This window comes from Silene latifolia, chromosome 8 (genome assembly GCF_048544455.1).
Source record: "Silene latifolia isolate original U9 population chromosome 8, ASM4854445v1, whole genome shotgun sequence".
In the NCBI taxonomy this organism is placed as follows: domain Eukaryota; kingdom Viridiplantae; phylum Streptophyta; class Magnoliopsida; order Caryophyllales; family Caryophyllaceae; genus Silene; species Silene latifolia.
Genome location: NC_133533.1, coordinates 6,934,935 through 6,962,102, shown reverse-complemented (window position 1 = coordinate 6,962,102; position 27,168 = coordinate 6,934,935). Strand labels below are relative to the sequence as shown.

Sequence of the window (27,168 nt, the reverse complement as noted above, 5' to 3'; positions counted from 1 at the left end):
CGGGTTGTCATTTTAGCTAAATGAAATGCACATTTTGTAATGTAAACTTTTAGTTTAGCCTAAAGAAGTGACATGAGACTCGAAATGAGATATAATCTCAACATTTTATGACATCCTAACCTTAGGTAGACAAGCACATTGCTTTGACTCGGGTTTTGACGGTTTTAGGAAATGAAGACGGTTTTTGACCCGGACTCCAAATGTACTCTAATTACTGCCAAAACGACCGTATCGGCGCGTAGATGATGACCATGAGGTAGACATTAATATTTGAGCAATAACTTGACGATAATCTTACGAACTGTCACAAATCGTTCCGCGAATCAAACATGCGGCCCAATCATCACCGGGTGGTTTGCGGGAGGTGCAGATACGAGGTATCTACACCATCCCGCCCCATACGGCCATCCCCTACAACCTTAATCGGAGAATGATCCGACCATTCTCTATTAAGATGATACAGTCTAGCATACGGGAACTGATCAAACCATGCCTCATTGGCCATGGCTCTATCAATACGAGACTGTCTATTATCCTCACCGACCTGTCCATTGTCAAAAGTAAACTCATAACCTTCCAACGGAATATCACGAATACCAGCCTCATCCACAGCATCTCGAAAATTATTCATCTGCCACTGCGCCCTCGACCCCCCTTTCATCTCAGTAGAATACAAAACTTCATTAAAATCCCCTAAACATAACCAAGGACCATCCCCCTCCCTCGCCAAGACTCTCAACAGCTGCCACGAAAGATGCCTGTCTTGCACAGCCGGCCAACCATAAAAACCAGTCACACGGCAGGCCACCCCATTAAACTCGACGTCAAAATCCATAAAATGGACCGAAACCGACCGCATTACACACGACACCCCACTTCTCCATAAAAAAGCAAGCCCGCCAGAACGACCCACACTATCTACAGCCACTCCATCATACCCCTCAACTCTACTAATGATCCTACACATTTCACGACTACTCAATTTTGTCTCACACAGAAACATCATAGCCGGGGCCTCCCGTCGGATAAGGTTCCGAAGCCCGCCTACTGCATCGGGGTTGCCCAGCCCCCTGCAGTTAAGGCTCAACCAATTCATTGGGCCCGGCGGGGTTGATGGCCATCAACCTCCGCCTCAGATATCAACACATCCCTGTGTACAGCTGCCCTCTTCATACCGCCATCCGTATTATCCTCATCCCGCCCTCGCTTATTAAACTCATTGACCAGACTTTGCTCACACAATAAGGAAGGAGCACTACTCCCAGCATTCACCTCCCGTTCAATTCTTGTCCAACCCCGACCCCCACTCTTCGGCCTCTCCACATTACACGGAACCCCGACTGCCTTCTCCCTAAACACACATCCTCCATCGCGTTTCCCTAAACCCTTCACCCCCTCCTCCCTGACAACTCCAACAGCCTCACACCTCACATCTCCACTCAACAGACCCGCCACACTCCCCTCCCCCGTCCCTTGATCACCATCAGGAAGCCCACCGTCATCCTGTCCAGCATTCCTCGCCCCAAACCCGTTATCCTCCACACCCTCCAAGACACTACGAACCACCGTGTCTCCTGACCCATCCTTCTTCTTGCCACTCCCCGACAACGTAAACTTCTGTAATTTTGCAATCATCGCCTGTTCATCCCGCCTGTACTCTTCCTCAAAATCAGGACGTAAATCACGCGCAGTTTTCCTCCCCTCTACGACTCCCACCGAGCCACCTTTTCTTAATGGTGCTCTCAAACCATCCCCATACTGCAACTCATCCTCGTCATACGGACCATGCACACAATCCTTAACCCCATGTCCCAACACCCCGATTTTAATTATATGTTATTGTTGTATTTGTAATTATATTGTAATATATTATGAAAAGAATATAACGACAAGCTAAACTAGATTCATGCCCGGGCTTCAAAATTTAGGCTCAATGAGCTGCGAGCCAAATCCAAACTCAGACTCAAACATTCTGAGCGAATTTCGAGGCTATTCGAGCTTGAGCTCAAATTGTGTCGGTTATACTCGTAGATAAGCTTGTTGGATACCAACCTTATATGCATAGCAATGTTGTGTTGAAAAATACAATACTTAGAGCATATTCTACCTAATCGACATCTGATAATAAAATTTTTATGGAATCTCAAAGAGAAAATGTAGCTACTTTTAACTTCATTGTCAAATGTCAAGAGTGAGAGGAATAAAAGTTCCAACGTTCTATACCCTTGAAAACCATGGTATTACCTTTTCGCATCTAAAATAGTTGTAATGTAGTGTAGTAGCAATAATAAATAACATCGAATTTCAGAGTTTTGATTTTAAAATTTGGGGACGTTTTTACGAATGTTGTAGACAAGTAAAATAATGAAAAAAATAGTCGAAATATAAGTAAGATTAATCAAGTCTACCTCAAAAAATAATATAAAATAAAATAAAAATGAAATATAACCTCATATGAATGCGGAGCTTAATCTGACAAGTGACAAGCAAGCAAAAACAGTTGTTATTTCCAAGCATATTGATTCTGTTTTATCAATTCTATGTCTCAAAAGTGTTGCCTTTTGTAGGTTGTTCACTTACATCAAAATGTACATTTGTTGCTTGCGATAGACTACTATAAACTATAGTGTATATAGTCAAGGGTTGTTTGATTGCATTTAAAAAAAAAAAAAAAAAAGTTTTTATACAAGTAAAATGATTAAGTAAAGAACATGAGTTCGACGATAAGAACTCTCTTGTTTTCAACTAGTGTAGATTCCCGTGTTACAGCACGGTATTTTTTAGTTTTGTTTTATAAAGAGACATTCTAATTAAATTAGTTGCATATATAAATTAACTCTACCTTTACTATTATAATGTACAAATATAATCTTAGTAAAAGGTAGAAAATGAAACTTTATTACCATCAAAAGACACTTTAATTTAAGTTATTTTTGTCTTAACCATTTTTACTTTACTATAAAAATTAACTCTATAATGCTATATCATTGCATGAAACAAATTTATGACATTAAATTACGATTAAGTGATGTAAAACTGTAAAATCTAATTAAAATGTGTATAAACCTTATAACAAAAGCAGGTAAAAACAGTATATCACGCACTTAAAAAGACGATTTACGAATAATTAGACTAATTAGGCTAATTTTTAATTAAAAAACTACATAATAATAGTTCCCGTCCTTTAAAATATATACACCATATTTAGAGTATAACTGATGAAGGATAATGTAAGAAACAGATTTACGTAATTTTAGGGTGTAAGTGATGACAATAATTATGTTAAAAACTGCATAAGAAGCAGGTTTGCGTAATTTTAGAGTGTAACTGATAAAATATAATATCTATGAAAATGGAAATAATTGCATAATAAATTATGGATTTTAATGAAAAAGTCATAAATATGAATTTTAATTAAAAGATTAGAGTTTAATTATAAGAATATATTAATTGAAAAGATAATAATATAATGATTCTTTTTTTACTTGTTACCTTATTTAGTTAGATTCCTTTTGGAGGGAAAACTAAGAGAAATTTTATTCTCTTAGTAGTAGGGGGGAAGTAGTAGGGGGGATTATAAGGAGAAAGTTGGGGTTTGGAGTTTAATACTTACCCATAATTTAATACGCTTATTTGAACCAAACAATAAAAATGTAAATTACATAGTTTTACATTTTATGTGAATTAAAAAGTTTGCTTAGTTACATTTTTATTACATGGAAATTTCCACTTATCAGAGGATAAGTAAACAAATTCAGCCATTATAGACGAATTGAAATATATGAGAAGTGTTTAATTAGACTCATCTCCAATGTTGGCAAACAACCACAATATAGAGCTTAATTTGCCACTCGGTTTTTTAAGCTAATTTGCTTTTCGATTACGTATCGGCCCAATGGTTGGCTACAATGCTTTCTAACTTTTGTATTCCACAATCAAGTTTCTCTTCGATGAAAAACTTTACTTCTTATTTTTTTAAACCAAGTTAGATGCTTGGAAGTTACTTGCTTGCTATTTTATAAATATTGCAAGTAAATTCCTAAAGCAAACCATTGGAGATGCCCATGTACCCGGACTTAGGGGCTAGGGCCTTAAACATTCAAAAGTACAAAAAAAAAAAATTGTAAAGGGACTAATGAATCAGACCAACGAGCTTTTCAGGACATAAGGAACAACCAAAAAAACTCCATCACTTTTTCGGGATTAATCTCACCTTCTTCTCGCTGCATATATGAGAGACCAAACAGAACTCGAATTGTGGTCAAACAACATACAATTTTTACAATTTACATATATACTTCTTACATTTTGTTTTTTGTAGAGGGCAACCAAGCATCTCAATCATTTATGAACAATTTAATTATATAGTCTATATAATCTATAGTTGGTTTGGTATCTAAATCCGTCTAATTACGTTTTGTCATTTTTCTAAGTGTTTGACATTAGCCGGCAGGGAATCTCTTCTTCATTTTACGCAAACTAATACGTAGTATCTTTAGTTTTTAATGATGCAATTACTGTAATAAAATATTACAATCATATCTTATCCGTAAATCTTCTTGCTATAAGTTTGAAATTGTAAGCAAGACTTTGTTCTCATTAAGATTGGAATATTACCAAGAAATAATTTCGAAGATCTTTTACTTGTAATTTTTTTAATTCTAGTGCTTCTATTAAGGATTATACAAATTGACTTCAAATCTATGACTTACATAAAGCGAAATAATTATTTATTATTTGTAGACACTTAAATTTCATCCAAAAAAATAGATAAGAATGATGATGATGATGATCAAGATTGTAGCAATGTTGTTATTTGACGACGATATGTTAGACCAAGATAGTCATAATGACCCAATCTCCCTTGTTTACCTTTTGCACTTGGTCATTTGTATCGAGTTGTAGGCCCTGTTTGGTAAACAGTATATTCGGTGAAATTAATAGATTTCGACTTAAATAGTAGTTTGACCAATCAATCTACTAATTTTACATGTTTGGTTAATAGCATATTCAGATAGCATATTGACCGTAATCTACTGTTTTTGAATATGCTGCTAATAGCAGCATATTGAGTTTATACATGGAAATGGCAGATTTGTCTTATAATCTACTAATTACCAAACACGCTTTCTTAATTCTGCTAATTTCATATGATGGTCAAACCTGCTACTAAAATCTGCCAATCGTATTCTGCTAACGTTATCTGCTATCATTACTCTGCTTCTGCTGTTTGCCAAACATGGCCGTAAACAAGTTAGCATCTATTCTTTCTGTTTCGGTAAATAGTTTACATTTGCTTTATTTTGTGAGGAGAAAATAAAGTAAGTGTAAACTTTTGACTGGAACGGAGGAAAATAGTAAAGTTATTTGTGACGGAATTGGTAGATTTCATTATAAATGTTTTAATATATAACATGTGAGATCTCTATGAGTAGTATGAGTATAATATAAAAAGAAATTGATAATTTACATATGTTTATGTGTAAACTCCGTCATGTAGAGTTATTTTTCAATTTTTTTGATCACATCCTCTTTATAAACACTTTAGAAATTTAAAACGACGCATGAATACACTTCATGAGCACATATGAAATACTCTATGTTAAGAAGTTATTTAGTAGGGATACCTCATTGAGGAAGTTTGCTGATAAGTTTAAATGACTAATGCTTAAAAGAATTGAAAGTATTACTTAGTACTCATATTAATAAAGTGTACTTTTTTTCCGGAAAATTATGATAAAATCTTCACAGTTAAGCGTTTTTATTGAGAAGTAATCTTAAAATGTGTAATCTCGTTGGAAGATTTTCAAGATGCCCAGAGAGAATTATGGATTTTGTGTATTGCTTACTCATTAGTCACCTCATTTTATTAACCAACCGGGGTTAGGGGTGTTCATTTGTCCGGACGACCAAACCGGATTAAACTCTCTAAAATCATGACTGAAGACCAAATAAGGGTTAAGAGATGGACCGGACCGGAGACCGGACCATATTAATATTGGTCCGGTCCGATCTGGACCAGAAGAACGCGTGGACCAGACCGGACAGGACCAAATGGATCGAATATGATTGTCATGGAGATGTAGGGGTATATAAAATGAGAACTCAAGAAGTTCGTAACATTCAAAATAAACAACAATACCTTTTTACAGTATTTAACTACATAATTACACATTTTTATAATACTTGTAAATAAAATGAAAAATAAAATCAACAATATTACAATTTAAAAGATATTTTTGTTAAATAAGTTCGGTCCATGGTCAAACCGAATGGACCGCAGACCCGACCAAAGACCAAATTAGAGTAAATAGGTAGACTATGGACCAGACCAAATATAATTCAGTTCGGTCTAATCCGGACCAAATGGTCTCGATCCAGTCTAGTCTTTAGTCCGGACCACTGAGCGAACACCATGTTGGTTTTAGACATTGACACAAATGAACCAAAACCAATAGTCCACAATCAATCCACACACCAATCTAACCCAAACTAACAAATTAAGCCCACAACATTATGTAAGTATAACCCACAAAATCCAACCCCAAAATCTCCCAATCTTCAAAACCCTAATTTCACAGCAACCTCAAAACATTTCATCATCTATAAAACCTCACACTCACAAAACATCCCAAATCCTCAGCTTCCAGCCGACGTAGAACAATTTCAAGGTATACCCTTTTCAATTCAGTCTAAACCCATGTTAATTCCATTGTTATAATCTCAGATCTTTGCTTATTTAATCGATTTTTTGCTAGAATAATCGATTTTGTGTTGTGAAAATGTATTAGGAAGCCATGGCAGTCCCTTCATTGACTAAGAAGATTGTTAAGAAGAGGGTTAAGCATTTCAAGAGGCATCATTGTGATCGATATATCTCAATTAAGGTAGTTTTTTTTATTCCTTTTTTGATTTATTTGTTGTAGATTTGTTGCTATGTAATTTGGGTTGTGTAATAGTTGTAATCTTTTATTGTGGTTTGGTAAATTTGAGTGATTTTTTGTTTTGGGTAGGTATCATATCTTGTTTACAAGTATTACTCCCTCCGTCTCAATCATTTATTTATCTATTATGAGTATTTCGATGGTATTATTTGTAGATAGGTTTTCAATGGTATTTCGATTTTGTTATCCATGGGGATTGACTCGCTAAATATTGTGTAAAACGGATCCATATACGAGAAATAAGCCGTAAAGTGTTCTTTGCAACCTGTCAATACCATAATACGGAGTGCAGAGATTCACTTTGTAGGGTTGTTTTTGTTAGGCCATTTCATTCTACAAGTAGTTGATAAGAATATTATGGGCTATCCTTTATTTGACCAAATTTTCGAGCTCGCTTTTTTTTTTCCCTTTAAATTGCGTCCGTATGGATGCACGGTGGAAATGATGAATAAAATTGACGCCCAGTCTTTAGTGCATCTTATGTTGCACGATGAAGATTGTCTAATGCGTTCCTGATTCTACCATGCTTAGATTTTATTTGTTATTGATGGTGCTTGACTTGCTAAATATTCTTTAAACATATCCATCCACGAGAACGTAGCAAACCATAAAGTGTTCTTAGTGATCTGTTCATACCTTGATACGGAGTGCATAGATTTACTTTGTAGGGCGGTTTTTGTTACTCCATTGCAATCGATAAGTAGTTAATAATAATGTGATGGACTATTCTGTATTTAACTAGGATTTGAGTTCGCTTTTTTTCTTTATTTTGTATCCATATAGATGCATGGTAGAAATGATGAATAAAATTGACGCCCAGTCTTTAGTGCTTCTTCTGTTGCACGATGAAGATTGTCTAATGCGTTCCTGATTCTACCGTGCTTAGATTTTTTTCTTTGTTTAACAAATGTTTTACAATTTTTATCGCCTGAGCTAGTTTACAGTTTTTACGATTGATATGAAGATATGCTCTTGACGCCCAGTCTTTAGTGCATCTTTGGTGCCCAATGAAGATTGTCAAATGCGTTCCTGATCAAAACATATTAGTTTAAATGGACTGTCCGTGTCATTGAATTTATAGTTTCTGTCTGTGTCAAAATATTTTTCATTTTTGCCTTTTCGGTGACCTGCTTTAAAAGTTCATGTTTTTGTACCCTTAAAGTTGACTGATATGATGAGAAGCTCTTGACGCCCAGTCTTTAGTGCACCTTTGCTGCGCAATGCAGATTGTCAAATGCGTTCCTGATCAGACCATTTCAGTTTAAAATGGCTGTCCATGTATTAAATTTCTAGTTTCTTTTCTGTGATATAAAATAATTTTCATTTTTGGTTTTTTGGTTAACCACTTCAAAATTGTTCATGTTTTGTACCGTGGACTAATGATATGAAGATAAGCTCTTGACGCCCAGTCTTTAGTGCATCTTTGGTGCACAATGCAGATTGTCAAATGCGTTCCTGATCAGACCACCATACTTTAAAATGGATTGTCTATGTTATTGAATACTTCGTTTCTTACTTGGCTTTCATGTTTTTTTTTCAAAAACAAATTTCCATTAGATATGCCGATGTTAAGAAACTTATCGTCATCCTTTTCTTAAAGGCATCTCTTTCCCTGTATGTAACTCATGGTGATATAGTGTCTTTGTCTTTAATATGAAATGTTGAAAGAGAAATGAGGATATCCATCCACCTTTTCTGCTGTATAGTGATGAACCTTTACATGCACTACCATCTGATCTCTGATACATTCATTTGAACGACTAAGAGTGCAGTTGGACAATTTTAATGAATTAGGAGACGGAGGTATCTATTCCTTATTAGTGGTCCGATGTCTATGGTGGATGTTACCTAACACTCGTAGTTTAATCTTTGCAAGTAATGGATGATAGGTGTTAGAGTTATAAACATTCTGAAGTTATCTATCCATTATTTAGAAGGCTAAACTAAGATTGTAAATTACATCCACGATAAAATTCCGACCATTTAAGAATTGCCCTTCATCTTTTTTAGGAGATTAATAAAATGCTGACTCAGTTTTAATTGATTCTTGCATTACTGCTTTATTTTTTTAAAATCCTTGGCTCCTTGCAGTTTCTTTGAAAGACTACAGTTCATGATTTTTTTCCAGTCTGATTTCTTACTTATTAATGTAGTGATTTTCCTACGATGTTTATTACCTGGTTATTTTTGAGGTTGTCATTTGAAAATCCCCACTTAATAATAGAATGCTCGTGCCTGTGGTATCTGATGTCCTGCCTTATTTGTGGTTGGACGTCTCGTTTTTATGGCACATATTATCATTGAGCAGATCTTGCGACACAATTGGCTATGTTTCTTATTAGCCTTTTGTTACTATAACTCGGCTCACATTTTGTTTTGTGAATTTTAACTCAATATACCTTTCATAACATGGAAACTTAATCAGCCTGTTTTTTTAGCACATATATTGTATATGCAAGTTGGTTTTCTTGATTCAGTATTTTCATTTATTTATTTTAAAAATACAACCTAATGGAAATCAAAGTAACTTATCGGTAATTTCAACCGTCTGTGACAACCAAAGTCAAATGGAAATAATATGAAGTTGTAAATAAACTAATCTCTGGTTTTTTTTTTTGTTTCTCGTAATGACAGCCAAGCTGGAGAAGGCCAAAGGGTATTGATTCTCGTGTTAGGAGAAAGTTCAAAGGAGTTGTGTTGATGCCCAACATTGGTTACGGCTCTGACAAGAAGACCCGACACTATCTCCCAAATGGCTTCAAGAAGTTCGTTGTCCACAATGTCTCAGAGCTCGAGCTTCTCATGATGCACAACCGGTAATTGTCTTCAGTTGATAGTTTGAATTTTGTACCAGAGTCTTGTGATCTTTCTCGTATTTTAAACCTATTGTCAATTTGGCATGATTCTTGTAGGACTTACTGTGCCGAGATTGCCCACAACGTGTCAACCAAGAAACGAAAGGAAATTGTCGAACGAGCTGCCCAACTCGATGTAGTTGTGACCAACAAGCTTGCTAGGCTCCGTAGCCAAGAAGATGAATGAGCTTAGTTTTCCTTGCATCTTCATGTTTAGTGAACATTTGCAGTTCTTCTACTCGAGTTTTGTTCGAACATGGTATATTTTTGTTTTGATCGAGATTTTGATCCCTTGGTATGTACTAAAAGTTTTATGCAAATTAAGTTATATACATTAGATTTTATTTTGGTTTCAAGAATCTGTTATTTGCAAGTATCCAGTCTCTAACTTACGTGACCGAACATGTTCATATCCTGTTGCACCTTGGCAAAGAGGCCGATTTAGCTTTGCGGAGTTCGGCAATTGTGTCGAAGGGTTTTTGCATTGGTAAATCTGTGTAAGGTTAATAGCATCGGAATTAGACTTGGAAAAATAAGATCGAACCCGAAAAATTGATTGAAAAAATTAAATAGTATCCGAAACCTGACTCCATCTGAATGGAACCAAAACTGAATAGAACTCCATAATAACCTAATGAAATCCGAACCTGAATAGAACTCCATAATAACCCATAAGAATCGAACTGATTGATCTGAATGAAAAATGTTTATTTTTCTCATAAATACACTCAAATTTAGGCGTTTTTTCATTAATTATTTATTTATTAATAGTATTATAAATTACTACATTCAAATTGCAAAGTATAAGGTCCATCTAAGCCATTTTTAACTATGACCCGAAACTCAACTGGACTGGAATAACCCCGACCCGGATCGTACCGGACTTGAAATAGCACAAACTCAACTGAACTAGAATAAACTCAACTGATTTCGTCAGGTCTAAGCTTAACTTTTCTAATTTCGAGTCTTTGAATCCATCCCCTGATCGGAGGCATCACTCCTCAACGACTTTACTTGCTATCGGATATTTTTCGATACCTAGACTTATAAGTTATAACTTTTGCTTGATAAGTACTCCGTATATCCTTTGCCTGACTTGAGGCATCATCACCAGTCGATCAATCATCGATCTGCCAAAGAATATTTACTTCTCCCCAGCAAAAGATACAAACACAGGCTAACATCTTAGAATATGCAACTAAAAAACTAATTTTCGACGATACATTTTCGCTGTTTCCTTTTTGTTTACTAAGAATCTTGTCTTCTGCTTTGCCTGTAGTTTAAGTCATGTCCTTTACAACCCCACATAGAAGCCTCCTTCATGCAAGTAAAGAACAACCAACCTATAACACCATTCATATATAATTCCTCATAACCGCTACAACACCCTACAACATCAACCGCCTTTTCTAGCTCATCATTCTTACTCGACTTTTTTCTTCCTTATCGAAAGAGATGGTTAATGATCAGATGAGACCCGTGGCCTCGTTGCTTCTGTTTCTTAATTTCTGTATGTATGTTGTGTTATTAGGCATCGGTGGTTGGGCTATGAACGAAGCAATTGAACACGGTTTTATCATCGGTAATCTCTCTACTCGTTTCTAAGAAATTTGAAAACTGTTTAATTTTATTCAAAATTGTCGAAAAATTTAAGAAACTTATCAGTTTCATAGTTCGATTTTTAAAATTGTATTTTCTGCCTTTGACAGGTCCGGGATTGGTGCTGCCAGCACATTTTTCACCCATCTACTTTCCGATGGGGAATGCTGCAACTGGGTTCTTTGTGATGTTTGCTTTGTTAGCCGGAGTCGTTGGTTCTGCCTCGTGTATCTCAGGCTTCAACAATCTCCGTACATGGAGTCGTGAGAGCAACCCGGCAACAGCCACTATGGCAACCGTTGCTTGGACTGTAACTGTTTTAGCTATGGGGTACGCCCTTTCTTTCCTTAAAAAAAAAAAAAAAAAATTGACGCAACTTGAATGATCTCTGACCTATATTAACCCGACTTGAAATGACTAGAAAACAACTATCTCGACCAGGTAAATGACCAACTAGAAAACAATGTGAACCGAAAAAAAAAGGCCGACTATAATGCACTCTAAAAATGATCTGAACCGGTAATGACCTAACTCGGATTACTCCTTTTAGGTTTGGATGCAAGGAGATCGATCTACAGTTCAGAAACGCGAGCCTGATGGCTTTGGAGGCATTCACTATCATTCTATCCGCAACACAACTCTTATACGTTGCTCTTCTTTCAGCACCCGTTCTTTAAGCAACCCACCCGAATATTTGTTCCAATGTTATTCTTTCACGAGGCCGAGTTCAATGGGGAAAGAGAGGATTTGCATTGCTCCATTTTGCTTCATGTTTCTCCATTTTAAGTGTGGTTTTATTTTCTCAATGACTTGTAATACCTCCAAATTGAAATTTGTATAAAAAAACGAAACTATATTGCTCTTAGATCTATTTTACTTCCCGATACGCTTCCAACAAATTTTCGAATTTTCATGGAGATCAATCAAATTGCAGAAGTTAGTTGAATGTGCTTCGATGCAAAACCCTTGGAACTTAAGGTGTACTTCGGCCATAAATATCGACTATAGTTAGCCACCCTTTTAAGGCTAAACACGCCTAAGGGTTCACTTGGGATAAGGGTAACTGGTACAGGCCGAGAATGTTTTAATGGGGAAGTGTTGCGTCTGTATGTGACTATGTGCATGGTGCCGGAGTTATTTCTATTGTTTACTTGGGCTCGATTCTTTATTTACTTACGATCTACTCATCGTTCGTGTAGCTTGGCCTTCTGCCTTGCCATTATCCGAGGGTAACGCGTTATCTCCATCCGCAACCATAAAATCCTACTTTTCTTTATTTTTCCACAAATTCTCACTTTAGACGGACACTATCTGTCTAAAGTTGTAGACGGATAGTGTCACTCTCACAAAATGAGAGTAGATAGTGCAAGTGGGTGGGAAATGGATACAATAATTGCCCTCCCACTTGCATTTTGTGAGAGGGCCACTAGAAGGCCACTTCACTCGCTACCTTAATCTATTAGGGCAACTCTGCAACATCAAACTATCCGTCTACAGCTTTAGACGGAATTATTTTTCCATGTAGTATCTCAACATCAAAAGGCATGTACTCGAGACTGAAACTGAAGATGATTACACACGATCACCACTTGTACATAATAAACAACACAAACTTGGCCACAAGATGTTGGTCTCACATCTTTTAGATGGCTTCCTCAATGCACATCATTCATCCATGCTGAAAACGACTTCGTTTGGCCGATTCCTTTGAGCCGAAGAACAGGCCAACCAGAGCAATTCAATAATGTGATAGTAGGAGACCACAACATAAACTCCAACTCATACCCATTAAAAAACATTGACATTTGCTAATTCAAATGACAAAGCATCATGAATTCGTGAGAACGACATACTCCCGGTGACTTAGAGCTCCCGTCAATATTAAGTCACCCTTACGGGTCTTACTCGGCAATATATTGCATCGAGGATGCATTGATCAACCGTGACTTCATACAGTCCACGGTATTAGCGAGTTCAACATTTTCCGAATCCACTGAAAACGGGAATTTTGCGAGAGATTGTGAAAAGATCATGAAATTTGTTTTGGAGAAGATACCGTGCTTGTAACAAAACCGGGAATAAGAGAGAATCTTCAAAAAGTAGTTTGGTCTATGTATTGTAACTCGTCCTCAAAACGATACAGATAAAGTACACGACCAATAAATGAAATTCAGTTCTTAGCACACGATGAACAAAGAAAAACACGAAACTGGGCAAACCCACGAAAAATCGACCAGACAAACTATCAACAAAAACCGCTATGCAAGTGCAGGATAAAAGCAGTTCATGTAGTATGCTCACTTGCAGATTGTTCTTTCTGGGATTGCTTGATACGGAGTATGTCCTTACCAGCTGTATACAATAATCCCCACGAGACTGTCTTCTAGTTTCCGAAGCCGCTTCAAGTGTGACATTTCACTGACACTGCCAGAAGCATTGCTTCTGCAACACAGAAATGCAGACGATATCAGTATGATAGGGCATGAAGCTATATAACAGTAAGCTTTTGACTGCGTCTGTCTAGACGTTTTCCGATTAAGTTCTCTAACTTCCGATTCTCCTCTGTAGAGATTTTATCCAGACCAGTACTAAAACCCAAAACACACTTGACATATATGAAGGCACGCAATTGCGACCAAGGTTCAAAATCTCGGCCGAGTTGTATCGGATTTTCACTCTACCAATACGAGATATCACCGCGATCAGTCCGCGACGGCCGATTAAGGAGCGGTTATACCGCGACTACGACTAAAACCGAGATTTAAAACCATGATTACGACTCAACAACAAGAAAACTAACTGACAGGAAACTATCAGACCTTGATACGTAAAACCTCGTTTATAATATACAAAGTTTCTCAAACACAAAAGTGACGAGGCAACAGATGAGCATAAGAAAATTCCAACTGAAATTAACGGAAGGTTACCAAACAAGAACATTAGTAGCAGCAGTACAGCTCCGAAGAACAACATCATAACAATCAAAGATCACATACATGCCAGATAACTAGTTCAGAGAAATAGCCAAGAGTTCCGACAGTCTTACAAGTCAAACACTCACCTTAAGTTTATCTACCGTGATCCACCAGAGAAAACCTCCAATAGTCCACAGCAACTGAACACGGATGTTCGTTGCACCGGCAATGGAGCAGCAGATAACAACGGCTGCAAGTTAAAGGATGAAAACACATATCAGTAAACAGAAAATGAATACAAAAATTGTTCCATGACGAAGAAAAGAGTAAGTCTTGTATAAGATTGTCTCATATGTGAGACCAACCAAATTCCTCGTGCAATTTTCTTTTCATTATAGGATTTAATGGGTTGGTTTCCCATATAAGTACGGCTCATGCAAGTTTTTGTGATTAAAAAACGAGAGGAAACATCTCAGATATACCTCCTCTTCTGCGTACTTATGCGTCTCTGGCATTTTGCCATTGTCTACAGCCTTAACACCAGAAGACTGAGGCAACGACCCTTCAGTATCTCTAACCAAGACACCTACAGATTCAGATGTATTCTCAGAGCCTCCATCCCCAGCTGGACTTACTTTTTCCTCGACTTTCGCCTGAACCAAATCGACAACTGCTGAAACAACCTCAGATTTCTCATCAGATGGCCGTAAGACTTCATCCACAAATTCCTTCTGCCCCGACTCAATCACATCAGAAGTCAATGATTGGTCAACTGGTACACTCTCACTAACAATAGAGGACTCTTCTGGCAAAGAAACCACTTCCTTAACCGACTCTTCCACAGGGATACTCTCCTCAACATAATCATCCACCAAGTTTTCCATGGACGCGAGCACAGAATCATCAGGCGTCACCGCTTCTTCAGGCTCCTCCTTCTCGACTGTCACCTCGTCATCATCCGAACTAGAACTGGTACTGCTGCTACTGCTAGAGATTTTACTAGCCACGCTAGTAAACTTCCTAGAATTGTCATCAGCACGAACATCATCATCAAAATTCTCCTTTTGTTGCTTCACTTCTCCTGCAATATTTCCCTCACCCTGATCATTCACCTCACTTCCCTCGAACTTCCCCTCTCTTTCGACATCAACAACATCTCTATCCCTCTCACTATGAGACCTTGGATCATCACTCCCTACCATAATTTCATCCATTTCACAAAAATCAATCAAATAAAATATCAATATCAAATCAATCAATCAACCAAATCAAAAATCAAACAATTTTAACTAATACCCACCAACCCAATTCACACAATCAACCAAAAAACCCAATCAAAACCCAATTAAAACCCCACTCTTAAACCCTGATCATATGAATACACAATCTACAACAACAATAACATCAGAGCCTTAATCTCAAAATGATTTGGAGTCGGCTGACATGAATATTCCTTTATAACCGTCACTGAGTGATCGCACACCTCAAAATGCATGTACCAATATACAACATAAATTAGCAAAATTCCACCAAACAAAGCACCAAATAGACAAACAAACACACACCCAAGGACCCAAATACCCAATTTCCAACTAGATTACCAATTTATACACACAAAAAGCAAAGATCAATAATTGAAACACCCAAAATAAGCAAAATTCCACCAAAAAAGCACCAAAAAAGTACCAAAAACATAAACAAACACACACCCAAGTACCAAATTCCAACTAGATAACCAATTTATACACAAAAACAGATAAAAGATCAATAATTGAAAGACAGATAAGAGCCCATGTGAAAGGTATATAAAGATTAAACCTTGAGAACTATGAGACCCATTGTTTATAGTAGTATGGGCCTCTTTTTCCAACTTTTTTCTGGCAGCTTTTCTCTTCTTAGCACCAGAAGGCATGATTGTTTTGCTAAATTATGTGTTATATCAATCAAAGAATTCAACTTTATTGAGATTTATGGGGTACCCAGATCATGTAATGTTCCTCTTTTTCTTCTTTGATTGATGTAATTAAGAAATAACTATTAAAAATTACTGAATCTAAAGTTTCCCTGCAGAAATTATACTGTAATTCTGCAAATTGATGAATATTAAATGTTTGTATATAGTAGTAGTGAGTTTATTTGAATATGATAAAGAGGGTAGTTCCAAAAGTTTACACCTCAACTGTGTTGTTTTTTGCAGATTTTAATTGGTTTATATATGTGGTAGAGAGAGGGTAGGTATGTAATCTGGGAAGATGGTAGAGTTACACCAGGTGTATGAGGCCCTCATACACCACCAATAAAAATGCTCCACTTGTCCATTTTGAAGAATCTAAATTTATCCATTAATTAGCTTGATTCCTTCATTAATTACTCTCATATTAATTGTATCTCGGTAATCACATATATTTTATTAATTAAAAAAACTTCTCTCCTAATTTTTATTTAACTCTTATTTATTACTAATACCTTTTATTATTTTTAGTATTTATGTATACCTTTAATATTTCGTATATTTATGTATACCTTTAATATACGTACACACTCCTGTATACGCTACGATTTATTATACGTACTGTATTAATTTCTTTATACGGTATGATTATTCCTTATATGTATCATGTATGTTTATGTATTTACGGAAATACATTATTTGCGTTAATTTTTTTTAATATTTTTTTTTCAATTAATATTTTTTCATATAATACCTTTTCTTTTGTCTTATATTTAATTTTTGTTTAAAATTTAATTTTTTTTGTTAAAATTTTTTATTTTAAATTATATCTAAATTTCGTTGTAATTTCTTTTTTTTTGCATAAGGTTTTGTTTTATACACACTGGTTTAAAATTTTAATTAAATTGATTAATATTTTATTTGTTTAATTTATATTTGCTAATATCCATGACGGGAAATGAAAAGGGCCATATATATATATATATATAGAGAGAGAGAGAGAGAGGAAGGATCAAGTGAGTCCACCCTTCTTCATTGAGTCCCTAAGTCCTCTTTAGGGCCATTGAAAAGATGAGATGAGGGGTTGAGATTGGAAGGGAAAAGGGAGGGATTAGTGCTAAAATTAGGGGATCAATCCTAATTAATCACTTTCCCTCACTATCTTCACTAATCAAACCCTAATTTCACTATAAAACCCTTCTTTTTCCACCCACTTCTCTCTCATCTCACAATTATCCTCCCCCTCATCTCTCTAAAAACCAAAAAAATCTCAAATCCTCTCAAAAATCCAACAAAATTCAAAAATCAAATAATTCAAAAAAAAAATTCCCCCCTCTTCCTCACCTACCCGACCCCACGTCCACCTCCACCGCCACCAACCGCACCACCAACCGCACCCACCACCCTCCTCTCATCCTCACCCACCACCCTCCTCTCATCCTCACCACCACCGACTACCCGCCACCACCGACAACAACATCAAGACCACCCAACTACCCTTCCCACCACCACAAACCACCCCAAAACACCACACATTCTCGACACCTTCAACATCCCAGCCGACACATTCTCACCACCCAAAAACACCACCATCGACACCTTCACTACCACCACCACCACCTTCAACATCCCAGCCGACCCGCCATTCTCGACAACTACCCCAGATCTGCAACCCCGACAACCCGACAACAACCACCACTCCGATAACCCGACTTGTTTTTGTTTTGTTTGCTTTGTTTTATTATTTTTTTTGTTTGCTTTGCTTTTCACGGTTTTAGATCTGTGGAATTTCTGTTTTGTTTTATAATTTTTTTGTTTGCTTTGCTTTTCATGGTTCAATGTTCTATGCTTTGTGTTTGCTTTGGTTTTCACACTTTTCACGGTTCTTTGCTTTTTGTTTGCTTTGCTTTGCTTTTCACTGTTTTCACGATTTGTGCTTTTCACCTTTTTTTTTTTTTTTTTTTTTGTGTGTGTCAGATTTCTAAAGAAGTAAATATCGTATTGTTATAAATTTCAAATTTTGTATTTCAAATCTCGTCTTGTTATTATATTGTTTTGTTTCAGATCTGGTTTTAAAAAAATACACTCGTATTTCTTTAAATTTCCACTCGCATTTCTTTACATTTACACTCACATTTCTTTACATTTACACTTGTATTTGTTTACATTTACACTTACATTTCTTTACATTTACACTTGTATTTGTTTACATTTACACTCACATTTCTTTACATTTACACTCACATTTCTTTACATTTACACTTGTATTTGTTTACATTTACATTCACATTTCTTTACATTTACACTCACATTTCTTTACATTTACACTTATATTTGTTTACATCTACACTCACATTTCTTTACATTTACACTCATATTTCTTTACATTTACACGCATTTTTCAGATTCACACCCTTATTTCTTTACATTTACACTCGTATTTCTTTACATTTACACTCATATTTTTTACATTTACACTCGTATATCTGTACATTTACACTCGTTAAATTTATATAGATTTGCACTCATATATTTTTGTGGATATGAGTTGGTGGTGGAGGACGACGGTGGTGGTGTTTTTTGGTAGTCGGACTAAAGTTTTACTCGTAAAAGACAAAGTTGACGGTGGCGTTTTTTGGTAGTTGGACTAATGTTTTACTCGTAAAGGACAAATTTACACTTATAAAGGACCAAATTCACACTCAAAGGACAAAATTTACACTCTAAAACCTTCAAATTGACTAAAAAATCAAATTTACACTCTTAAAATGTTACATTTACACTCGTAAAACCTCACATTTACACTTGTAAAATGTTAAAATTATATAAATTCAAAATTTCCGTCACAAAAAAAATCAAATTTACACTCTTAAAATGTTACATTTACACTCGTAAAACCTCACATTTACACTTGTAAAATGTTAAAATTATATAAATTCAAAATTTCCGTCACAAAAAAATCAAATTTACACTCTTAAAATGTTACATTTACACTCGTAAAACATCACATTTACACTTGTAAAATGTTAAAATTATATAAATTCAAAATTTCCGTCACAAAAAAAATCAAATTTACACTCTTAAAATGTTACATTTACACTCGTAAAACCTCACATTTACACTTGTAAAATGTTAAAATTATATAAATTCAAAATTTCCGTCACAAAAAATCAAATTTACACTCTTAAAAATGTTACATTTACACTCGTAAAACTTCACATTTACACTTGTAAAATGTTAAAATTCTATAAATTCAAAATTTCCGTCACAAAAAATCAAATTTACACTCTTAAAAATGTTACATTTACACTCGTAAAACTTCACATTTACACTTGTAAAATGTTAAAATTCTATAAATTCAAACTTTCCGTCACAAAAAATCAAATTTACACTCTTAAAATGTTACATTTACACTCGTAAAACCTCACATTTACACTTGTAAAATGTTAAAATTATATAAATTCAAAATTTCCGTCACAAAAATCAAATTTACACTTTTAAAATGTTACATTTACACTCGTAAAACCTCACATTTACACTTGTAAAATGTTAAAATTATATTTCCGTCACATTTACACTTGTAAAACTCATACAACATTACATTTACACTTCTTAAATCTAAAACTCAAAACTGATTAATTAGGGGCTAGAGAGAGAAAGAAAAATTAATTAGTGTGTAGAAATTTGATTAGTGGTAATTTTTTTTGGTAATTTTCAATCTCAACCATCCATCTCAATCCAACCATCCACATTTTTTTCCTTTTCTTTTTAATGGCCTTTAATCAAATTCATCTCAACCTTCCATTTAGTCCATCCAATGGCCCTTAGAGGGACTTATGGACTCAATGGAAGTGGTGGACTCATTAGATCTTACCTCTATATATATATATATATATATATATATATATATATATATATATATATATATATATATATATATATATATATATATATATATATATATATATATATATATATATATATACAGGATTGGATATATGATGAAATAAGTTAGTGGTGTAGTGGTTTAGTTGATACTTTCCTTACTAAGTGTCTCGTGTTCGAATCCTCTTGTGGGTTTTTTTTTTTTTTTTTTGGGCATAAATTTGCACAAGTTAACCAAATGCTATTCTAATACTTGAAAACATAGACTCAATCTTTGTGAAAATGAATTAAGAAAAATAGTCATTGATTTTGATTGATCATAAATTATTTGTTTAAAGAAGTCAAGTGATATACAAAAAAAATTCATACTTCCTATTTACAACCTTCTATTTGTTTTGAGATAAAGTGAATGAGTAATAAGGATGAGTAAGAAAAGGTTAGGTAGAAATGAGATTCTTCTTTTAACTCACCCGTATTTATAATAAGGATTGCGACCTTCGGTGAACCATGACATGAATAAATTTAATTAAATTAAATAAATTTGGTGGTTCATGAATAAATTCAATTAAACTATTAAATTAAATAAGACGCCTCGGAATACTAAAAGACAGAATTTTCTAAGATTACAATATTAAGGAAAATAACAATATTAAGGAAAATTAAAGATTACAATATTAAGGAAAATAAAGATTACAATATTAAGGAAAACTAAATTAATAAAAACTAAAACTAAATTAAAGATTACAATATTAAGGAAAAAAAGATTACACATGTGTCGTTTCCTATGCCAAAAGTTCTTTTTTAGTTAATAGATTTAAATTAATATATTTTTGTATAGGAAATTGTTTTTAATTTAATATGTTTAGGAAATGACAATGTGTCCTTTAATCTTCCAATACAATGAATTGTATTTTAATAAATATTAATTAACATAATACTGAGTATATTTTTATTTAGGAAGTTATTTTTTAATTATTGTATTTCAACAATTAATGAAATAATATTAAGATAAACTTAAAAAACAAAAGTGTACTTGCATTTTGGTTCAAGAACATGTATGGCAATTTATGCAAATCGCATTTCATGTCACAATCACAACTTGTTCAAATCAGTTTTTTTTTTTTTTTTTTTTTTTTTTTTTTTTTTGCAGATCTCAATTTATTTCACAATACCCAGAAAATTACAACTTATAGATGAAAACTACTACAAATAACATTAACATAAAACCAACCAACTTAACATAAAACTTGACAACATTTGCTAATCCAACAATTTCTTTCTTCAACTTAAGAATGTCTTCATTTCCCCCTTCAACACCACTTGACCCATCTCCCTCTTCATAACAATTCTTCAATTCTTGCTTTCGAGTATGAATAATATGATTCTCCGTCAACCAACTAACAAATATATTACATTCTTGACATTTAAAGTAAGCTTTTCGTGGGTTGTTTGCGGATCCGGAAATTTTTATTACTGCATTCCGTCCACAACGATAGCAAGGTTGATTGAAAAACTCCATCCCCATTATTGGGTAGTTTTTGGAAGTATTTAAAGAAAAAGACATGACTATAAGGGGACTGTTTAAAGAAAAAGTAAGCAAATTGTTAAAAAAAAAATCTGGGAAATAAGGAAAAATAGGAAAAGGAAGAAGATTAAAGGATATAATACTTAACAAGAGAAATTAAATAATAAACTAGAAAAGAAGTAATAGAGAGAGATAAGTTGAATAAAATAGAGATGAAGAAAGTATTACTGAGAGAAGTTAGAGAGAGAGAGACTGATTATGTTTTAGTTAATATGATACACACCGAAAAATGCTTATAAAGGTTGTAATATTCACTAATCCGTGGTTTTCTTTGTGATTGGTCAGTCATAGGATGAACGACCACGATTTAATGTTAAATATTATCTAATAATCTATTTACAACTGAACGACCACGATTCACTCTTAAGTATCATCCACTTTTTATGTTGTTCTAATCCTCAATTGATGTTTTCCCGCCAAATGCAACATTTTCAACCGTTGAATATAAAAATAATCGTACAATCCTATTGATCGTACGTTGTAACGATTAGTCAATAGCAATGTACGATCGATAACATCTTAAAACATAAGTGACGTGCATGACATTTTAAACGTAAGTCTTACGTTCCGATCATACAAACGTTTCTACGATTAGTCACACACTGTTGATCGGGACAATTAACTAATTATATCAACATACGATCGATAACATCTTAAACCATAAGTGGAATAACATCTTAACCTTAGGTCTTAAATTTATGTCTTACGTTCCGATAACATATAAACCCGTATTGATCATACATTGGTATGATTACTCGTACATTGTTGATCGGGACAATTAACTATTTATAGCAACGTACAATCAATAACATCTTAACTTTAAGTCTTTGAGCCTTACGTTCCGATCTTATATAAACCCGTATTGATCATATATTGCTACGATTAGTCAATAACAACGTATGATCGATAGCACCTTAACCACAAGTGGCATGACATCTTAATATTAAGTCTTACTTTTCGATCATATATAAACTCATATTGATCAAACATTGCTATAATTAGTTGTACAGCTAAACCCTAAAATCCCAAATAAAACCTACAAACCCTAAACCCCTAAGAAACCCTAAACCCTAAAACCACAAATAAACCCTACAAACCCTAAACCCCTAAGAAACCCTAAACCCTAAACCCCAAACCCCAAATAAACCCTAAACCCCTAAAAAACCCTACAAACCCTAAAATTATATTTTAATTAATCGAAGATGGGCTAAAACTTGGATGAACATACGATCAACGCAATGAGCTATGTAGTACATTTGTTTTATGTTTCAAACATATAATTTATGTTTTAATATTTTCATTTAATAAACAAAATAAATTAATTAAATGTAATTATTAATTTCTTAACAAATCAAAACTTATATTTTACTATCTAATTTAACCGTAATTTTTCATATTTACTAATAGATTTTCGAAAAGTGACAAAAGTAATTTTTTTGGATAATTTCTTAACAAAGTAATTATTCATTTGTTAAATGTAATTTTCCATTTGTTAACAAAATAAAACTTATATTTTACCATCTAATTTAACTAACATAGTTTGCGTTTGGATAAAAATATGCTTTGACAATAATATGTTACTTTATTCTACGAAGTTACGTAAATTATTTACTTTCAATAATATAAGAACATGTAAATAAATTAAGAAAATGTCATTTCTATTATTTTTAATAATTATATTAGTCATCAATACTTTTTATCTATTTACCTTCTCGAATAATGTAAAATAAATTAAGTTTGCATAGGGAACTCAAACGTTTATATAATTTAATTTTATGAAGAATGGTAAGAGTTACCCTTTTTTTTTAATTCTATTTTATTTGAGAATGATAAGGGTCTTTTTTTTGTTTTTTATTTATTGATTTTAATTTATAAAGATATTTAAAAAAAAAAGGTAAGATAAGAAGGAAATAATTTTTCATTTTAAAAAGGACGATACAAATAACATGTAAAAAAAATAAACCAAATTTCGTTGAGTCCCTAAATTCTCATCTCTACCATTAGATCTTACATGATGAATGGTTGAGATTAAAACAAAAAACAAACACTCACCAACATGTAATTAATGCTTTGTCTCCCATAATTTCAATTTCCCATTTATCTAATTAATTACTTTCTTCTTCTTATGAGATAATTTATTAAATTAATGCTATCATTTATATTTCAAATATCAAAATATAGGATTTAAAAATCGAAATTTTTTACCCGCATAAAATATAAGCGGGTTCGTAAAAGACTCAAATAAATCGTCATTCGGACTCCGATTAAGGCGAAACAAAAGCCTAAATTTATTATTTTTTCGAGCCCAACGCAATGGAAATATTTTCGTAGACGATTGAGTTTTTGAAATTTTTAGTACCGCTCCGTGAATTGGGAGTTACACAATATGCGATCCAAATTACACTTTATTCGCTTGAAATTACACGTAATTTATTTGAAATTATATCATATCTACAAAAATTTAACAATGAAAATCTCAAATAATTATTTTTTAAGTCAATAAAAAGTAAAGTTAAAAAAAAAGAATTATGTCAAAGAAATTACAAAGATAAAATAATCACCGTAAATAATAATACAACAAAAAAAATTACAAAGAAAAATACATAACGGGCTAATTAATATTGAATAATAATACAGCACAAGAAAAAGTACAAAGAAAAATACATAAAGAGCTAATTAATATCGTATAAGTTAAAGTACAAATATACAAAAAAAGAAATGTATACGCCTCTCAGTATAAATATACGAAAACAAATTTATACATAAATACATGTATTAATTATAAAATAGAGTTAAAATAAAAAAAATTAGGAGAAAAGTAATTTTAATTAATAGGGTAGATTGTCAATACCGAGAACAATTATTAAGGCTAATTAATGAAGGAATCAAGGGAATTAAGGATAAAAATTAGATTCTTCAACTTTGACAAATGGCGCATTTTAATTGGTGGTGTATGAGAGCCCTCATACACCTGGTGTAACTCTACCCTTTTCGTGTAATCTGTAGGAGTTTTGTGTTCTTGGAAATTTCAAGAAAGCAGTTAATAAAGAGATAGTGTTCTTGTGTTATGTAATCGTCGGCATTCTGAAGCACCCGGCAGCTGGGCTTTTATTAGTGTCGACTGGTCGACGGATTCCTGTTTAAGACGGACATATATCCGTATATTGTACTCTGTATTTGACAAGAATCGGAACAAGTAAATAGATGGGACGAAATAAAATGTTTAAAAATTTATAAAAACTAGCTGATGTTGTAGTTGGTAAAGTCACGAGTGATGGTATACATAACCTGAATTCAAACGCTTGTATCAAAATCGCACTTAAAATTCACTTTACACCAAAAAAAAAAAAATACACAAATATTGTCTTATCTATTAAATACGGGTGAAATTTAAGCCATTTTAACCTTAAAACGAATAAGACTACTTGAATGAATACTAACTTCTTAGTCTCTTACACATCATGCTACTTTCATTATTTTAATAAAAGAAAAAGGTATTTTAGTGAAAATGCAGTTTTTAGTCAAACAATTTTGAATCATTTTCTTTTGACAATTTGGGATGGTTGGTTTTTGAATTATTTTGAAATAAAGTTTAAAATAAGAATGGGTCATTTTAATTTATTTGTCTAAATATGATGCACATCAAGTTGTTAATTGATGGGCGATTTAAAAGTATTTTCAGTCCAATAATAAAATTCATTATATGATTTATAAAGTGTGTTTTATACGTAGTATGAAAAATACAAACGTGAGAAGTTTCAGACACACAATCTAAAACTATTTATTTTACATTTGTATTTGCCATAACAACCTAAGTTACGTATCCCATTATGATGTTAGTATAGAATTATATAATTTTTTTCCCAAAGAGACCCAACTAGACGAGGCGCAATATTCATTCTCCCAAGTTTAGATGTTTTTTTTCCTACAAAGACCCGATTTGGCAATTAATCACATAATTAATGATAGACCCAGAATTTGCAGTTAAAGGGTGCGAAAAATTTAAGCATGATGGAAACTTAAAAATTTTCAAAAAATTAATTGATTTTTTTTGTAAAATCATTTTTCAAGAGGCTAAGCGTCCCCTGTTAGCCCTTAAACTAAGGGTAGAAAGAAAATAAATTATGAACCCACTTAATAATAAACTGCTATGATTAAAAAAAATTGTTAAAAATTAAGAGCATATACATAAATTAGATTATCTTTTGCTTAATGCATGGTTTGTCAAAAGACAAATGTAAGATTTTAGAGATCTAAAATTAGGCAATTGACAATTGATCCCCCTCACATGATCTTTGAAGGGGAAAGTATAGTTTATGAGGCTTATGAAGGAAGACTAATTTGTCAAATAAAAAAGGCTTATGATTTATGAAGACAAATTAAAAGGGTGACACAAGTTGGTGACCAAAGGAATTAGTGAGTGGTCTATACATGCCCATGTTCTCACTATATTTAATTTTATGTACTTCTCTAGTTTTGTTTGGTCTTCATTTATATTTTAGGATTTTGGTTAAACATATTTAATGACTTTATTTATTGACTATATCAATAAGTAGTGTTAGGGTGCAAATCTTTGTCCCTCATCGGTAGAATAAAGATGAAAGATCATCTTTATAAGTGTCTACAAAATATAATAGTACGAGGCCTTTTGGGAAGGAGCCAAAGAGTAAATTCGTGAGGGCTTGGACTAAAGCGGACAATATCGTACTATTATGGACAGTGGACACCGTTACAACAGAGGCCCAACACGAGGTATTCACGCTTCCGCACAACATCTGGTATTAGAGCCCAATGTTTGACTTGGGCTAGACACGATGATGCATCAGCAGACCCAAGATTGAAGTTGTACATTGTAAGGCATGAAACTCCTAGCTCAGGGTGACTCATTGAGCAAGACCGGTCCAGGGTTAAATGGATTAAAGGCGTCATAGGTCTTCTGGGACAAAGACCATTTGTGTACTAGAATTGTTGATCAGGTGGACCCTTATCAGATTGGATGCCACAGGTCTGGTGGGTCCTTTCCAGGTTCCGCACAACATCTGGTATTAGAGCCCAAGGTTTGACTTGAGCTAGACACGATGATGCATCAGCAGACCCAAGATTGAAGTTGTACATTGTAAGGCATGAAACTCCTAGCTCAGGGTGACTCATTGAGCAAGCCCGGTCCAGGGTTAAATGGATTAAAGGCGTCATAGGTCTTCTGGGACAAAGACCATTTGTGTACTAGAATTGTTGATCAGGTGGACCCTTATCAGATTGGGTGCCACAGGTCTGGTGGGTCCTTTCCAGGTTGGATGCCAGAGACCGTTTGTTGAATAAAGATGGAAGATCATTTTTATAAGTGTCTACAAAATATAATAGTACAGCTCCTTTTGGGAAGGAGCCCAAGAGTAAATCCGTGAGGGCTTGGCCCAAAGCGAACAATATCGTACTA

At 33.9% G+C, this 27,168-nt stretch overlaps 3 protein-coding genes and 2 non-coding genes across 5 annotated transcripts; 4 read left to right on the top strand and 1 right to left on the bottom strand.

The window, feature by feature from the left end:
* Positions 1-6,556: 6,556 nt before the first annotated feature.
* LOC141596208 (large ribosomal subunit protein eL32z) lies at positions 6,557-10,143 on the top strand. Its single transcript, XM_074416311.1, has 4 exons — positions 6,557-6,671; positions 6,792-6,887; positions 9,579-9,760; positions 9,857-10,143. The coding sequence occupies exons 2-4, from the start codon at positions 6,798-6,800 to the stop codon at positions 9,984-9,986; spliced, it is 402 nt and encodes a 133-aa protein (XP_074272412.1). The 5' UTR covers positions 6,557-6,671; positions 6,792-6,797; the 3' UTR covers positions 9,987-10,143.
* On the top strand, positions 8,610-8,686 carry LOC141598047 (small nucleolar RNA Z195/SNORD33/SNORD32 family). The gene has a single exon (XR_012523250.1). It is a non-coding gene; the product is annotated as a small nucleolar RNA Z195/SNORD33/SNORD32 family (small nucleolar RNA).
* LOC141598051 (small nucleolar RNA F1/F2/snoR5a) lies at positions 9,174-9,316 on the top strand. The gene has a single exon (XR_012523254.1). It is a non-coding gene; the product is annotated as a small nucleolar RNA F1/F2/snoR5a (small nucleolar RNA).
* A 1,043-nt stretch (positions 10,144-11,186) lies between the features above and the next one.
* Positions 11,187-12,370, top strand: LOC141594043 (membrane protein PM19L-like). The gene is made up of 3 exons (XM_074414256.1): positions 11,187-11,381; positions 11,509-11,728; positions 11,949-12,370. The coding sequence occupies exons 1-3, from the start codon at positions 11,255-11,257 to the stop codon at positions 12,073-12,075; spliced, it is 474 nt and encodes a 157-aa protein (XP_074270357.1). The 5' UTR covers positions 11,187-11,254; the 3' UTR covers positions 12,076-12,370.
* A 1,119-nt stretch (positions 12,371-13,489) lies between these two features.
* Positions 13,490-16,556, bottom strand: LOC141596209 (uncharacterized). Its single transcript, XM_074416312.1, has 4 exons — positions 16,132-16,556; positions 14,796-15,508; positions 14,460-14,563; positions 13,490-13,840 (listed from the first exon to the last, which is right to left on the bottom strand). The coding sequence occupies exons 1-3, from the start codon at positions 16,223-16,225 to the stop codon at positions 14,471-14,473; spliced, it is 900 nt and encodes a 299-aa protein (XP_074272413.1). The 5' UTR covers positions 16,226-16,556; the 3' UTR covers positions 13,490-13,840; positions 14,460-14,470.
* Between the last annotated feature and the right edge of the window lie 10,612 nt (positions 16,557-27,168).

What these genes read in the sequence shown, in the direction of transcription:
- LOC141596208 (XM_074416311.1), top strand. Translation starts at nt 6,798, where the DNA reads ATGGCAGTCCCTTCATTGACTAAGAAGATTGTTAAGAAGAGGGTTAAG. An exon ending in ATCGATATATCTCAATTAAG is followed by an intron (nt 6,888 to 9,578) that starts GTAGTTTTTTTT and finishes TCGTAATGACAG; the next exon opens with CCAAGCTGGAGAAGGCCAAA. An exon ending in CTTCTCATGATGCACAACCG is followed by an intron (nt 9,761 to 9,856) that starts GTAATTGTCTTC and finishes TGATTCTTGTAG; the next exon opens with GACTTACTGTGCCGAGATTG.
- LOC141594043 (XM_074414256.1), top strand. Translation starts at nt 11,255, where the DNA reads ATGGTTAATGATCAGATGAGACCCGTGGCCTCGTTGCTTCTGTTTCTT. An exon ending in TGAACACGGTTTTATCATCG is followed by an intron (nt 11,382 to 11,508) that starts GTAATCTCTCTA and finishes TGCCTTTGACAG; the next exon opens with GTCCGGGATTGGTGCTGCCA. An exon ending in GTAACTGTTTTAGCTATGGG is followed by an intron (nt 11,729 to 11,948) that starts GTACGCCCTTTC and finishes TACTCCTTTTAG; the next exon opens with GTTTGGATGCAAGGAGATCG.
- LOC141596209 (XM_074416312.1), bottom strand. Translation starts at nt 16,225, where the DNA reads ATGCCTTCTGGTGCTAAGAAGAGAAAAGCTGCCAGAAAAAAGTTGGAA. An exon ending in TGGGTCTCATAGTTCTCAAG is followed by an intron (nt 15,509 to 16,131) that starts GTTTAATCTTTA and finishes AAATTATGGTAG; the next exon opens with GGAGTGATGATCCAAGGTCT. An exon ending in ATAAGTACGCAGAAGAGGAG is followed by an intron (nt 14,564 to 14,795) that starts GTATATCTGAGA and finishes TTTAACTTGCAG; the next exon opens with CCGTTGTTATCTGCTGCTCC.